Below are 16683 nucleotides of genomic sequence, written 5' to 3' on the forward strand. Positions count from 1 at the left end.
TCAGTACATATTTACTTCCTATTTTGAATGTGGATTCATGCATACAATGTTACATAACTACAAATATAGTCATACTTTTAAGTATGAAGAGTACACTCTAACATGATAAAAGGTATAGTATAATAATATATAAACTAATAACATAGTTGTTTATTATCGAGTATTATGTACTGTACATAATTGTACATGCTGTACTTCTATGACTAGCAATGTAGTAGGTTTGTTTACACCAGCATCGCCTATGACAGCTACAGGCAGTAGGCAATAGGAATTTTTCAGCCCCATTATAATTTTAAAAGGGACCAGTCGTAGATTGACTGAAACATTGTTATAGTTTATGACTGTACTCAATAAATTACATAAGTACTTTATACTTCTTTTAAAAAATATTATTTTCTTTTCCTTTCTCAAATTCACATTTGTACAGGAAGAAACAAACACTTATCAGTCAAGATTCACTTTTGTTGTACATTACAAGTAAGGCATAAAAAAAATCTTTTCCCCCAAAAACAATAAACTGTACTACATTGTTGTTTAACAAGTAGGAAAATAAAAAATGTTTTAAAAAATATTCTTGACCTGGCCAGATAGCTCAGTAGATTAGAGCTTTGTCCCAGTAAGCCAAGGTTGTGGGTTTGATCTCAGGTTAGGGCACATAAGGAATCAACCGATGAATGCATAAATAAGTGGAACAAAAATCAGTGTTTCTTTCTCTTCCTCCCTCCCTCCCTCTCTGTCTAAAATCAGTAAATTAGAAAAAAATTCTCACTCAGTTTTGTCCTTTTCTTAGCCCCCCTTGTTAAAATTTAAACCACACCTCCAACTCTGACATTTCATATTTCCTCATCCTTACTTTTTGTTCTCATTCATTACAAGCTGACCTATTACATATTTTATTCATCCACAATGATTTTTTTCCTTGCCTTTTGCACTGCTGCACCCCCCATGCCTGCCACATAGCATAGCAGATCTTCAGTCATACTTGTTGAATGAATCCCTGCTTTATCACCATGTTTCCTCCACTTTTTCTGGTTTCTGCTATTTTTTGTTTACAACTTAGAATGTGTGCCCTATAGAGACCAATTGTCCCTGAAGTGAGGATACATCTTGGTATTGTGAGATCAGCTGCCAAATAGATTGGGCACTACTTACTGACTTACCTACCAGTAAGCAGTGTTCCTCACCCTCTTGTGAAAGGAAGCTACTTTTCATTTCTCCAAACCCTGACGAACATCTGGGTGACCAAGGCCGAGAAAGGAAGGGGATGCTAATGGCACTTCCAGTGCAGATGAAGGGATTATCACACCGACCCCTGTGTTTTCACTAGTATACTGCAAATCCCTTACAAGTTATGAATGGTGAGGATGCTGAGGCTTCCAGATTTAAATTAGAGTCTTCTAATTTAATTGAAGACTCTTTAGTCTAGATCAGTGGTTCTCAACTGGAGACAGTCCCCCCCATTGGTATTTATTGTCTGGAGACTTTTTGCTTGATACAACTTGTGGGAGTTGCTACTGGCTTTTGCTAAATAGAGGCCAGAGATGCTGCTCAACATCCTATAAGAACAGGTCAGTCCCCCTACCTCACCCCACCCCACCCCGAAAGAATTATCCAACCTGAAATGCCAATATAAAACTCTGATCTAGATCCTAAAAACAGCTCATAATTAAATCTGGTTTGTTTGTTTCTCATGTGGCATACTAATAAGATCATAGCTATAATTTATTATGGTGAATTTTAAAAGAAGACACAATATTGAATAACTTTATTAGTGGTGTTTATGTAGCAATGTGTCTGGAACCACATCAGGTTTATGTTTATTAATTACCAATAAGTAAATATTTTTTAAGAATTATAGTTTTTAAAAGGATAAAAGAACCACATTTTAGATTAGAGATTAGATAACCTTGCCATTTGAATCTAAATTGGAGCCTTGTAAATTTAAAAATGGGTTCCTTCAATAGTTAGGGCTTGTTTTCCCTCCGCCTTGGAAAATACCCTAAGGCTTGGAAAACAATGGTTTATTCAATTCATACCAACCCTACCAGTCAAACAAATAAATTACAGAGAAACTTCAAATGTAAGTCTTTCCTCTTGTTCACTGCTTTTAAAATTGGCCTATTTCCTGCCATGCCAGACAGGACTCAAAATAACTTTCTTAGCAATTAAAGCTAATAGTTCTTTTTCCCTTAAGAGCTTTGATCCACAACATTCTACATAGTTACTTATTTTGATAAAACCTACATTTTGTCACTTCTTCATGGTTAAACCTAAACGTTTAGAAAAGTTTCATGAGCTTGGAAAGCCACATTATTATTTTAACTAGAAGCCCGGTGCACGAAATTTGTGCACGGCAGGGGGTTGTCCCTCAGCCCAGCCTGTACCCTCTCCAATCTGGGACTCCTGGAAGGATGTCCGACTGCCCGTTTAGGCCCGATCCCACCAGGGATCACCCCCTAACCACTCCGCTGCCAGCCTGGTTGATGCTTAACTGCTCCCCTGCCAGCCTGTTTGCCCCCAACTTCCCTCCTCTGCCAGCCTGGTCACCCCTAACTGCCCTCTCCTGCAGGGTTGATCACCTCCAACTGCCCTCCCTTGCAAGCCTGGTCCCTCCCAACTGCCCTCCCTTGCAGGCCGGGTGCCTCCCAACTGCCCTCTCCTGCTGGCCATCTTGTAGTGGCCATCTTGTGTCCACATGGGGGCAGGATCTTTGACCACATGGGGGCAGCTATATTGTGTGTTGCAGTGATGATCAATCTGTATATTACTCTTTTATTAGATAGGATAGAGGCCTGGTGCACGGGTGGGGGCCAGCTGGTTTGCCCTGAAGGGTGTCCCGGATCAGGGTGGGGTTCCCTTGGGGCGTGGGGCAGCCTGAGCGAGGGGCCTGTGGTGGTTTGCAGGCCGGCCACGCCCCCTGGCAACCCAAGGGGAGGCCCTGGTATCTGGAATTTATTTTCCTTCTACAATTGAAACTTTGTAGCCTGGAGCAGAGCCAAGCCTGCTGCTCCCTCCTGGGCGGCAGCCATTTCTGTGGCAGTTAATTCACCTTCTACAATTGAAACTTTGTAGCCTTAAGCGGGTGAGCCCGGCCAGGGTGTGCGGAAAGCTTTGCTTCCCCTGTTGCCGGCGGCAACCCTGGCCTGCTCTCTCAAGCTCCATTCTGCCGCCATTTGTTTGAATTTGTTTACCTTCTATAATTGAAACTTTGTAGCTTGAGTGGAGGCTTAGGCCTGCAATGGCTATGGAAAGCTTGGCTTCCTCTGTTACCTGGGAAACCTTGCTCTCTGTGGCTGTAGCCATCTTGGATGGGGTTAATTTGCATACTCGCCCTGATTGGTTGGTGGGCGTGGCTTGGCTGGTGGGCATGGTTTATGTAGCGGAGTGATGGTTAATTTGCATATTACCATTTTATTAGAGAGGATAATTTGAGTATATTTAAAGTACTCAAACCTATTTCATTTGCTTCTCAAGTAAAGCATTCTATGTAGAATGTTCAGTTCTTAAGTTATAACGCTAAAATTTATAGTGTATTAATATTTAGCCAGCTATTGTTTTTCATAGTAAAATAAAAGTAATTGAAATGTAGTGGGCATTCCCACCCTGGGCTAGATCCCCCATAGGGGGCTTGCAGGAGGCAGCCAATCAGTGTTTCTCTTCTCATTGATGTTTCTCTCTACCTTTCCCTTCCACTCTCTCTATAGTCAATAAAAACAAATTTTTAAAAATGTAGTGGGCATCCCCAAACTTAAACTGCAATTAGTGTCTTTTTCATTCTTAATTGTTTCATTCTTAATTATTACTTTGCTTAGTTGGAAGTTTTTGAAAAATTAAATTGTTTTGTTCTATTTACTGTCTGTAAAATTGGTTGTAATAGAGCCCATTTTATTTATAGTCATCTAGGTATCTCAAACTTAGCATGTCCAAAATTGCGCTATCAATCCTTCCTCCAAAAAATTTCCTCCAGAATTGCCAGTTGATGACAATTCCATCCTTTCAGTTGTTCAGGCCAAAGGTCTCAGAGTCAAGGATCCTTGACTCCTCACTTTTTCTCTCAGACCTCACATTTAATCTACCAGGAAATCTACTTTTAAAATATACCTGGAATCCAACTCTTTCACTATCTCCTTCTACGCACCATTATCTCTTGCCTGAATTTTCGCAATAGCCTCCTGACTCTTTACCTCTTCTACTTCTACCCACCTCCCTTCAATTCTCAACACAACAGCCAGAGTGAGGCCGTTGGAATTTATGTCATATGTCCCTCCTGTGGCCAGAACTCTGCAGTGACTTCTCATTTCACTCATTTCAAAATCTGTAGAAAGTTGTGTTATCAGGCGTTCCCTCTGATCTCAATCCCTGCTCTTCTGTGCTTGCTCCTTTGGGTTCATTCACATTGGTCTCCATTGGTCTTCAGCTTTTGCTGTATATGATGGAATGCTTTTCCTCCCTCAACTTCATCAAGTCTTGGTCAAATCAGAATTTCTCAGAGAGGCCCACTTTACACACCCTACTTAATACTGCAATCTGCTCTTTTCCCTCCAGTCCCTATACTCCTGATCCCTTCTATCTTATTCTTTTAACCTCCTCCCCTTTTTTTCTTAGCACTTACCACCTTGTGATGATATATGGCTTACTTGCTGTCTTTTTTTTGTCTTTCCTTTTGTTCATTGATATGATCAAGTGCATAGAGCTTAATAGGAATTAAATATTTGTTGAATTAATGAAAAAGTAAGCTTAAAAACAACAACAACCCTGTACAGCCTGGCCAGGTAGCTCAGTTGGTTCGAAAATCATCCCCATATGCCAAGGTTTGGGGTTTGATCTCTGGTCAGGGCACATACAAGAATCAACCAATGAATACCTAAATAACTGGAACAAGTTGATGTTTCTCTCCCCCCCCACCCCCCCCCCCCCCAAGCAATAAATAAATGTGTTTTTTTTTAAATCCTGTATAATATAGGTGTGTAAGATTTCTCAAGGATATATATTTTGGAAATGTCAGGTTCTTAATGGTTGTATTAATTATATTTCCTTTGAAAATGTATACTTTTCACATTTAGACCTCACATTGCTTCATATCCTCATTGATACTTGGTATTGTCACGTTTAAAATTTTTGGTTAATCTGTTGGGGTTAATGTGATATCATATTGTGGTTTTAATTTGCATTTCCCTGATTAGCAGTGCATGGATAATCACAATTATGTAAATATCATACTTACTATTTCTCCTATTCACATCCTTTGGGCTTCAGGAGAAATTAGTAGTAATTCAAGACTCTTGAGTTTTAGTCATAATGAACTAGATGTGCTGATAGGACATCTAGGAGATGTTCAGAAAACATTTCAAAATGTTTGTACCCTCCATAGTGTAAAAGAAAGGTCAGATATGGTGAGAGAAAGAGAGGAGTCATTTTCTTTTTTAAAAAAATTAAATTTATTGGGGTAACATTGCTCACTAGGATAAAAAGTATGCATTACTTTCCTCTAAGACAGTGTATTGTGACACTTCAGCCATTCATGTGCCATCTTGAGATTTTTGTAGCACTTACGCTCTTTTAATAAAAACTTTATTTTAAATCCTCACCCAAGGATGTTTTTATTGATTTTTTTTTTTTTTTTTTAGAAGAAGGGAGAGAGAGAAAACACACACACAAACATCTATGTGAGAAAGAAACACTAATCTCTTGCTTCCAGTATGCCCCTGGGTGGGGAAACAAACCCATAACCTTTTAGTGTAGGGGATGACACTTCAACCCTCTGAGCCACCAGTCAGGGTGGCATTTGTGCTCTTTTATTTAATACTAGAGGCCCAGTGCACAAAATTCGTGCACGGTGGGTCCCCTCAGCCCAGCCTGCACCCTCTCCAATCCGGGACCCCTCGGGGGATGTCCGACTGCCGGTTTAGGCTACATCCTGGGGATCGGGCCCAAACCAGCAGTCGGACATCCCTCTCACAATCCAGGAACACTGGCTTCTAACTGCTCACTTGCCTGCCTGCTTGATCGCCTCTAACTGCCCCCCTGCTGGCCTGGTCACCCCCAACTGCCCCCCCTGCCAGTCTGGTCGCCCCCAACTACCCCCTCGCCCCCCGCTGCTGTCCTGGTCACCCCCAACTTCCCCCCTGTGGACCTGGTCGCCCCACACAGCCTGCTATTCGGTCGTTTGGTTGCCCCTCACTGACCCCCCTGCTGGCCTGGTAGCCCCACGCAGCCTGCTGCTCAGTCGTTTGGTCGCCCCTCACTAACCCTCCTGCCAGTCTGGTCACCCCACGCAGCCTGCTGCTCAGTCGTTTGGTCGCCCCTCACTGACACCCCTGCCGGCATGGTCACCTCATGTAGCCTGTTCGGTCGTCCTTTCGGTTGCGATGGTCGCTTAGGCTTTTAAATATATAGATGTGTATATTTACTAATTTACTAAACATTTGGATCATCTCCCTTGCTAAAGTAGATGCCTCCTCTGTGCTTCTAACATAACTGTGTATCCAATGCCCACCTTTATCCATGTAATTAAACTGTCTCCGCTTGAGACTATGAGCCCTTGATGACTCAGTTAGTTAGTTCCTTCATGTATTCCACAAATGTGCCACGAGCACTGTGCAGAGTTACTGGGAATGTAGTTGTGATCAAAACGGACATGTTCCTACCCTTGCAGAACTCCAGCCTTGTGGGGGAGAAAGCTTTACATCTAGAATGTATTTGGTATTTTATTGCTGCTCTATTATTTAATACTACTTACAGCTAATTAATAATCATAATAATACGAGCACTTTGGGGGAAAATACACATTGTTATGAAATGGTTTAAGAGATAGAGGTAATTGAGATGGGAAAGGTTGGTGGAGTCACTCTGAGAACCTGACTGGCTGGAACTCATCATTTTATTGGAAACTTTCAAGCATTTGACAGTGTCTGGAACATAACAAATAAGAAATGTTTACTGAGTAAACTCAAGATTAGGATGAGTTATTTTATGACAATCTTTGCAAACAGAATTATAAAGACCATATTTACTTCCTTTGAATATTCTAGTTATGAATGTTGAAATTACTCCTAATGATGAAACTGTTGTGTGTTTTTTTGGTGGGGTGTTGTCCTGGTTTACTATCTTGGTATGTATTTATTCTACACAGGAAATTTTTCCTTAAGATGAACAAATATCACACTTACGTAAGCCTTCTCCTTCCCAATAGATACTATATTAACGACCTTCCCCCAAGCATATCTTAGAAAATAATATCATGTTTATAAATAATACAATTTTTCCATTGGGATTTTCTTCTCATTTGTATTGAAAGGGAATGAGATGAATTGTTACACCTGTAGCTCATTGTGATATACATTTTTGTCTCTTCTCTGTATGAATTGATAACTGGCACAGACATGATAAGATCTAGGCCAGTAAGCATCAGGCAACCAACCGTCAACTGAGTTTATAAAAGAGATGAGAGGACTGAAAACCAGGGTAACCAGCTCGGGGAAATTGGGGCATGTGATTCGGAAGAGACACGATTCCCCAGCCTTCTTCCAGAAGTTAGGAGAAAGGTTTTTGTTGTTTGTTTGTTTGTTATCTCACCAAAGGATAGGAGGGAAACATTGATTTGAGAAACATTGATTGGTTGCCTCCCATATGCACCCTAACTGGGGATTGAACCCACAACCTAGGTATGTGCCCTGATCAGGAATCAAAACTGCCGTCTTTTAATGTACGGAAGATGCTCCAACCAGCTATGAGCCTGGCCAGTGTGGCTCCATGGTTAGAGTGTCGGCCCATGCACTGATCATTTTTATCTAAGATCAAATGAGATAAGATGCTTTTGTTAAATGGGAAGATACTATAGTAATGCAACATTACTGTTGTTTGTTGCTGTTGTTTTGTTGGCTTTTATGTTTAACTTAATTGGTCTGGATTTTGGCATATCTGTTATTCACTGTTATTAAAAATGTGTTTTGTAAGCAAGCAGTATATCTCTAGGAATTAGTTTCAAATTTAGCACTCTCTTTTCTCTGATTAGATAAATAACTGCTATGTTATCTCTAATAGTATTGGAATGCCATGGCCCTAGGTAGACCCCTAGGTGTTTAATAATACCTTATTTCAAATGACCTAAAATGAAAAGAACCACTTGAATCTTGGAAATGAAATTTCTACAGGACACAGAGCCAAGATAGATAAATATCCCTTGGTTAAGTTTCAATACAAAGTTGACAGACCTCTTTATAAAAGTTTGATAATGCTGAAGATTTTTATACCCAGGACTCCAGATTTTGCTTTGTTTTGTTAAGGAAATACTGAATTCTATTAATTCTTTTTCTACAGTGCCTCCAAAGCCATTACATCTGCAGAATTCACCTTTGTCCAGTATACACCCAGCCCCTAAGCATAAAGCTTTATCTAGTGCAGCACCCAGGATGGAGGAAGTTAAACCTGCCTCTGCTTCTTGTGTCTCAAAAGAAAAATCCAGTAAAATATCAGATCTCATCAGTCGCTTTGAAGGAGGCAGGTAAGAGCTAATTCACAATGGGAAAAGGCAGAGGGGAGACGAAAGCTGAGATTTGAAAAAGATGATCGAGGCATAAGTTTTCCAAATCCAACATACATCTTCTTCCATTGGGTTTGGTAGGCCTTTAGAAAGAGTGAATTTTAAATGCATGTAATCTTGCCCTAATATAAACTGTCATTTACTGTTCGTTATCTGTGTGCAGCACTAATAGCACCCGCTTCTTCACATTGTGTGCTAGGTGTGTTATAGGGATGCAACTCTCACTGCCCCGGTATCTGTGTGTGTCCTTGGGGTCATTGTGTTGGTCACTGGAGATTGGGTTGGGAAGGCAGGAAGTTGTCTCTATCTCTGTTTCTTGCTTTGTATGTTTGTGGATGTGACTCCAGTGGGCCTGTCCCATCTCCGTAGGCTTCTTTCTGACCCACTGTATTTAATGTGGGTCTTCTATATCCATTCGGAATCTGTTTCCCCTCTCCCCACACCCCTGTTCTTACTATATACTAGGTATTGTGAAGAGATATTGACAATTGATACAGTTTTATATTCTTTAGTTTTAATGTTTCAAAAACGATAGGTGAGACACTGTGTATTTCTCACTTAAAGAAGAAAAACCCACAAACTCACATAAGTTGCTTTTCTATTTATATGACCTCAATTGTTTTTTCTTAGAATTCCCATCACTGACAAATACAGTTTTGGGAAAATTTTATCAGAAGCATTTTGTTATTTTTATGTCACCAAGAGACTGTGTATAATTTAACAGAATATGTTTAAGTTTACTCTCATCCTTGAAGCCACTAATTTCCATTAAATCCAGTGTACTATTTTGGAATATTAGGTGGTTTTATTGTTTGCAGGATTTATTGTCATATATGTAATGAACCAAAGTTTGGAAATGCTTCCAAAATCTTCTGGAAATTGTGACCCATTGCAAAGCGGCAGTGTTCCTCATTTAAAATGAGACTATATTTAGTAACAAGTTCTGGAGAAAGTTCAGAAGCCTGTCTTCAATTTTCATTCCCTGTCAATTGTGGGAGCCTGAGTCATGAATATTTAAATTTCAACATTTCCCCCTCGGAAGTAGGATTTTTTAATAGTTTTGCTATCTTAAATTATAGCAATCTACTAAATGATTTAATTCCACTTAAAGTTTTTGTTTCCCAGAATAAGTTGGAGCATGACCCCTCATATTTGCAGGTTTCCAGGGCCATGTCTATGATTGTAATATAGCAGGGCCCTGGAGCCCTGGCCCCTGTTCACGGTGCGAGCCAGAACCCGAATCCCCTGAGTGGGTCAGTATTCCAAAGGTTGTATTCTAAACCTCACAAATCTGGTAACCCACTCTTTGCATTCCTCTCCATATGCAAAAGGTACACAGTGTTCCCACTCATTGATACCAGTTTTCTTTTACTCTTTCAGACTTCACAGATACAAAGTCGCATTTTGATGCCAAGCTAGAAGGTTGGATCTCAGGAGAGATGTGCTATAATTTATGACATTTTTAGAAAACTTGTTCTAAGTGAAGCTAAAATATCACGTGAGCATTTTGGCAAATCTGCTGAAGGACTGTTACTTGTGGCCACGTCCACTGCCAATACGAAACATAACTGTACGTTCTTAGTGAGATGTTATGAGTAGAAACTGACCCTAAAAGTGCCCGAGGGGTTAGTACTACATTGAGTCTATGGGGCTTGAATGGGAAGTTTGTGTTTCCTGTACACTGATGTCCATGTGCCTGCAGTATAGCTCTCGGGTTACTAGTAGGCCCCAGTTATTACAGCTTGAACCGGCACTCTGTGGAATAGAGGGAGATTCGCGGGCTGTGCGATACCACAGTCGATTGATAGGAAGAACCGATATCTGCTGCAGTGGCATCATGGAAGACCAATTGCACCTGTTAAGACCTTACCCATGTAGCCGAGTTTCGCTCTTTACAATAATCTGGATAGCTCTGTTTTATTAGGATAAGTGACATAGAGGAGGTATTTGAAACAAGTGCAATTTTATTTTTCACTGTAGTTTATATATGTATATATATATTTTTTTTTTTGGAGAGTAAGAGAAACTAGTCTTTTCAACCTATGACATATTTCAGGATTTTAGAAATAAGTAACATTTTCTCACAAAACCAAACATTGTGTTTTTTTTATCAAGGACACTGCTAGGCCAGCTGTTTTTCTCCAAAGCATCAGGGATCTCCTACGTACTAACCACTGCTTTTACTAATCCCCCCGCCACCTCATCCCTTACCTCATTCCCCCCACATATCAGCTGGATGTCACTTATTGCAGGAAATTCCCTCCTGTCATCCACTGCAGTCCTTACCAGAAATCCTAAGCAAACCCAAAGCTTGCTACAGAGGATCTTCTGAGGGTCTTTCTACTGGGTTGCTGGTTGCTGATATGGTCAGAAAAAGGAGCACAGTTCGATTCAGTTCTCCAAGGGCCGTTTGGGGAATTATCTAGACCCGTGGTCGGCAAACTGCGGCTCGCGAGCCACATACGGCTCTTTGGCTCCTTGAGTGTGGCTCTTCCACAAAATACCACAGCCTGGGCGAGTCTATTTTGAAGTAGTGGCGTTAGAAGAAGTTTAAGTTTAAAAAATTTGGCTCTCAAAAAAATAAAATAAAAAATAAAAAATTTGGCTCTCAAAAGAAATTTCAATCGTTGTACTGTTGATATTTGGCTCTGCCGACCACTGATCTAGGCCAAGGGTATACTTCATAGAAGATAATTTGCATTGATGGAGTGTGTCACATTTATTTATTTGGATAACCTCCAACTTTTACATAGATGATGTTCTCCTACCAATATGTTCTTTCCTATGGAGCTGAAACTGACCATGTCTTCTTTCCTCCCTTATTACTTTCCTGCTGTCTATTGCTATTCCCTGTTTCATTCTCCAGTCCAGATCAGTGGTGTCTGGAAGGAGTAGAGCGAGGGGAGACAGGGATACACATCCCAGCATCATCCATCGCCCTTGCTGCTGTGTCCTGTGTTGTTCTGTTGTTCTCCCCCCCCCCCCCCCCCCCCCCCCCCGGCTCTACCCTCTGATGTCTTCCTGCGCTGGGGAGGATGCGAGCCCTGGGCTGTCTTCCCACATTTGTATGCAGCCTTCTCACCTGCTCCTCACTCCCTCCTTCATGGCCCAGTGCATTTATTATAATGGGTGAAGACTGTGGGATTTAGCATCAGACTTCATGGTTTGAACTCTGGCCTTCTCATGTGTTAGCCATGTGACATTGCCACATTGTGTAAGTTTCAAAGCCTGGATTTATGGGGTCCCCACTTTGGAAATATTATGAGGATGAAACAGGATAACCATTGTGAAGGGCTTGGTGTAGGTTTTGGCACTTAATAAATGTTAGCTGCTAATACTGAATTGGTGCCATGATCATCATCATGACCACAGTTATTTATTACTCACTGAGTACTTGTTGAGCACTTTTCATATGGCAAGTGCTGTGCTAAGGAGTCGGGATAGCGCAGAGAACAGGACAGGTACGCTCGACACCGTCTTGGAGCATTAGTCTAAATTTATCTTTGTTCCTCATTAGGTCATAGGAATCTCTTCAAGACTGCAGCCCAGAGTTTTATGTTTTTCCTCCCTGGAATCCTAGATTAAAATGCTATATAAATATTCCCATAGGAATATTGAAATACACTGAGTGGCCAGATTATTATGATCTCTGAACATATAATAATCTGGCCACTCAGTGTATAGCCTATATAATAAAAGGCTAATATGCAAATTGTCCCCTCGACCAGGAGTTCGACCAGCAGGCAGGCTGGCCAACCGCCCATGTCCCCTCCCCCTGGCCAGGCTGGCCGGACCCCACCCATGCACGAATTCATGCACCGGGCCTCCAAACACACACACACACACACACACACACACACACACACACACACACACACACATACACACACACTCTGAGTGGCCAGATTATTATGTGTTCAAAGATCATAATAATCTGGCCACTAGTGTATATTGGAAGTTAGGTTCCAACATACTATTGTGGTTCTATACGGTGGTAAGTAATAATAAGGGCTTTAAAGAAAATGAAAATAAAATGTGTATTTAGTGATGGAGTATGCTGTCATAGAGAGAACCATCCAGGAGGTGACATCTGAGCAGAACCCTGAGTGGTGGGCAGGAGGAAGCCAGCCAGTGTCTTAGGGAAGGAGGTCCTGGGCAGAGAGAACAGCAGCGAGGAGATCCTTAGATGCGTGTTTGCTTATTGGGAGGTGGGGGGACAGTAAGGAGACAGGAATGACAAGAGCACTGGGAGTGAGGAGAAATGGAATTTAATGAGGCCAGGCTATCAGAGTATATACAGAATCTCCAGGGCCATGCTCAGGATGCTAGATTGACCTTTAAGCGTGTGGGGAACCCTGCACTGAGTTTGATCTCTGGCTGACTTAGAGAGACTAGATTGGCAGGGACCGGGCATGGGAGTGGAAAGATCGGTTAGGAGGCTATGGCAGCATGTGTAATCAAGTTTTTGAGATGTGTTTCACTTTCCAAACAAAAATAATCTTTGGTTTCTAACCTTCTCATACATTGAGGACTGGCTCTATTTATTTTTAAAATGTTAAGAAAGTAGAAGTCTTGGCAAAAGATGGCTTTATAAATATAAATATTTCTCATATTTGAGTCTCTACTAACTAGCAATATTGATAAACAGCCCGAGGAAATGTTTCAGCCCTTATAGATAATGGTCAGGCCTATCATCTTTATGTAAATGTTCCTTGAAATGCAGATAGCATTGCCAGAGACTGAAAACTACACTGGCATATTCTTACCTGTGTTTCTAAAACCATCAGAAGGGGAAATGTTTTTACTAACTATCCCTTTCCGCTGGAATAAACTTGTTTTTATTCTAGAGCTGGTCCATGCCAGTGTTCTCACACTTCCTCTGTTTTTCGTCTTTTAGCACATTATCAAGTTACGGCGATTTGAAGAAAAATTCAGCTGTGAACCTAAACGCTCCTAGAACCACGGGAAGGCATGGATTGACAACCACACCTCAGCAAAAGCTCCCCTCCCAGCACCCACCACCGAAGCAGGGAAATGATCTAGAGCTAACTCAGGGTGTACAAACTTGTGTGGCTAACGGTGTGATGGAGGCACAAAACCAGGTGGAATGTGAGGAGGATAAAGTGGCCGCTGGTAGCCCAGATGCTCCTGTTCAAACTGCTGAACCCTTGCTTGACACGAACTTAGTGAATGGAGCAGGAGACGAGAGTACCACGGGCCCTGCCTCACCCACAACAAATGACTGTGAGGGAAATGCTTCTGACAGCAGCTGCAGGACTCCCAGTGTGGACCCAGCCCTCCCCCTGGAAGAAGAAAGGGCAGACACAGATGCCACGGCTCAAGAGAAGGAAAACGGGGAAAGCCCTTCGGAACTAGAACAGCTGGACCAGCACCAGGAGATGAAGGTAAAGCATGAGAGCGGCTCATAAGTAGGAGGGAGCACTGATCATTTAAAAAAATAATTATTTTAAGAAATATGTTTTTATTGGTATGAGAGAGGAAAAAAGAAGGATAGAGAGATAGAAACATCGATGAGAGAGAAGCATCTATTGGCTGCCTCCTGCACACCTCATTACCGGTTATGGGATCGAGCCCACAACCTGGGCATGTGCCCTGACTGGGAATCGAACCGGGATCTCCTGGTTCATAGGTCGATGCTCCGCCACTATTTTAAAACTCTTTTTCATAGCACCGGTGAAATGAATGAGTCAGATCGCCCTCCGCCCCAATGAAACAGTTTTCTAGCTCTCGCTGGTAATGGCTGTTTCCCCTACTTTCTGTAGGTTCTGTCCACCTGTTGTGATTTCAGGAGTCAGAAGAGTGTGACAACTTTGATACAGGCAAACCACAACATTGCTTTTGTTTACATAGGAAGAAAATGTTCTTCGTTGCTAGGTGTTAGGGCTGCACCCCTAATATTTATGGTCTAAGCAAGAGGAAATTGCATAATCTTTGCTTTTCAGACATTTCTAATTTAATAGAAGAAATAGGCTTGGAAGATTAACGTATACTAGCGAATGTGTCTTGTAAGGACATGAATATGCAAGTAGCCACAAATTAGCCAATAGCTATCTGTAACTCTTTCCAGACTTCTAAGTTTGTTTGTGTTTTTTTTTAAATCTAATTGACACACAATTTTTATAATTAGAAGACTCCTTAAAAATCGCCTGAGCCAGCAATTCATTTATAGAAGTAGAAAGAGTCCCAGAAAGCTGAAGTGATTTTCCAGGGTTGTAATAATAGCCGAGACCCCTTGTGCCCTGATTCCCAGGCCAGGGTTGTATCCCGGATGCCATGAGTCACAAACACAAATGCCAACATGTGGGAAACGTCACTGAGTGCAGCAGCCATGAGTGATTTCCTAGAGGGGGGTGAGACTGTGGCCTACTGGAAGTTGATACCCTTTCTAAAGAGTCCTGGGAACCACCTGAGTGGCATTTTTGCCCTTGTGCCAACAGAGCGCTGACTTGTTGGTGAAATGTGCCCATCATTTGCCTGTGCTATCGCAGAAACTTTGATACAATTGCAGTGGTAAGACCGTTGCATTTGTATTCTTTATCCACGTCAGTGTCGTGCTTTTGAAACAGTAATAAGTAATGGCTTTGACAGAGTATTTGGAATTTCTTGGATTGGAGGTGCCATGGAAACATCACTGTAGATGCTGGGATAGAAAGTTGTTTACATCTTTGAAAACAAGAAAAACATCTCCACTGCTTAGTCTCTTATCAGTTTTAAATAACAATCTGGGTAGGAGAGTTGAGACTTGAAAATTTGATAATTCTATAAAAATTTGTAAGTGAAAAATCCAAGTCCTAAATCTATGTACTACTTTTTTTTTTTTAATGGCGCTGTGTCTTAACTGGCATTAACATAGGCAGAAATTCAAAAGGACTGATACTAAAATATTAGAGTAAAAAGTGATTGATGGATGTGTTTGGAACTTTAAAGTGAACTCCACCTTGATGGTACAATTTTCACTGCCCCTGAAACAAAAGACAATTCCAGAAAGGAGCCACTGGTTTATTTTCTCGAGGTTTGGGGAATTGGTTTTAAATGCTGACTTTCAAGCAAGGGAAGTTCAGAGGAGGAAGTGGGTGGGAGAAAGTGAGTCATACTTGGTGACATCTGAAACAGGACATTGCAAAGTGACTCTTTCCATCTTGATAGAGTGAGTTAGTGTGTCTCTGCTTGAACCATGATGCATGGAAGAGAAGGTTAGAATCAAGAAACTCAAAACTCAGACAGCTGTCCTTTTACCGCTGGGAGGATGCCACCAGCAAGTATTTATAAAACAGTAAGAGCCATTCTTATTAAGGGAAATATTTTAGTTGGTAATGATGCCTGTGGTTGCTGGGTACGACTTTCCCCCCACGGTCATATACTAGTATTATGTGTCCATTTTCAGAGATCGGTTTGGGAGAGACTTAATCAGGCTTCTGTATGAAACGAGTGAAATCTAGAAGAGTACAGCTGGCCTTTCTACTAAATGGGAAGGTTAAGTAGTGGATGGCATGTGCTCTGTGTGGGAAGAAAATAATTTTTTTTTCTCTGCAGAGCGGTAGTTCTGAACACCACATGTCTCCCATCCGGAAAAGAGTCTTAGGATTTAATTTCTATGTGGTGAGCATGTGCTCCTCTTTGCTGCTCTGATGCTTGTTGCCTTGCCTCTCCTTGTTCCAAAGGACAAACATAAATGTTAGTAGTGTTAAGATGGTAACTTTTATATTATGTACATTTTACTTGTAATTAAGCATAAAACAGAAATCTTAATTTAGCAGTATAGAGTGAACCAGACAACCAGAACCAGGAAATCTGGATGCGGCTTCTGGCTTGTCCACTAACTAACGGTACGACTTTCAACAAGTCAATTTTTTGTGCCTTTAGTTAAAGGCTATAAACTGAGTATGATCGTAAGGCCCTTTTCAGTGGCAACAGCATCTAAGTAGGTACGTTCCTTTGTTAGCACCGCCCTCCAGGTTGGCAGCTGCTGCTTCATCTGTCATGTGTTGAACTTCTAAGAGGTAATGGAATATTTGAGTTTCACGATGCAGACAACTGAAAAAAATGTCTATCTTTATATAAGTCGATAAAGAGATTTATATCAGAAAAGTATTAAATAAGTTTCACTTATCCCAGAATTA

The 16683-nt window shown here is 41.3% G+C and overlaps 1 protein-coding gene across 1 annotated transcript in view; it reads left to right on the forward strand.

Moving 5' to 3' along the window:
• Positions 1-16683, forward strand: part of FGD4 (FYVE, RhoGEF and PH domain containing 4) — a 228075-nt gene that overhangs the window by 158081 nt on the left and 53311 nt on the right. Inside the window, exons 3-4 of the mRNA XM_079773415.1 lie at positions 8320-8503; positions 13440-13947. Of these exons, the coding sequence (XP_079629541.1) occupies positions 8320-8503; positions 13440-13947 (692 nt within the window). The remainder of the gene's footprint in view (positions 1-8319; positions 8504-13439; positions 13948-16683) is intronic.

Source organism: Cnephaeus nilssonii (assembly GCF_951640355.1).
Source record: "Cnephaeus nilssonii genome assembly, chromosome: 6".
Lineage (NCBI taxonomy): Eukaryota > Metazoa > Chordata > Mammalia > Chiroptera > Vespertilionidae > Cnephaeus > Cnephaeus nilssonii.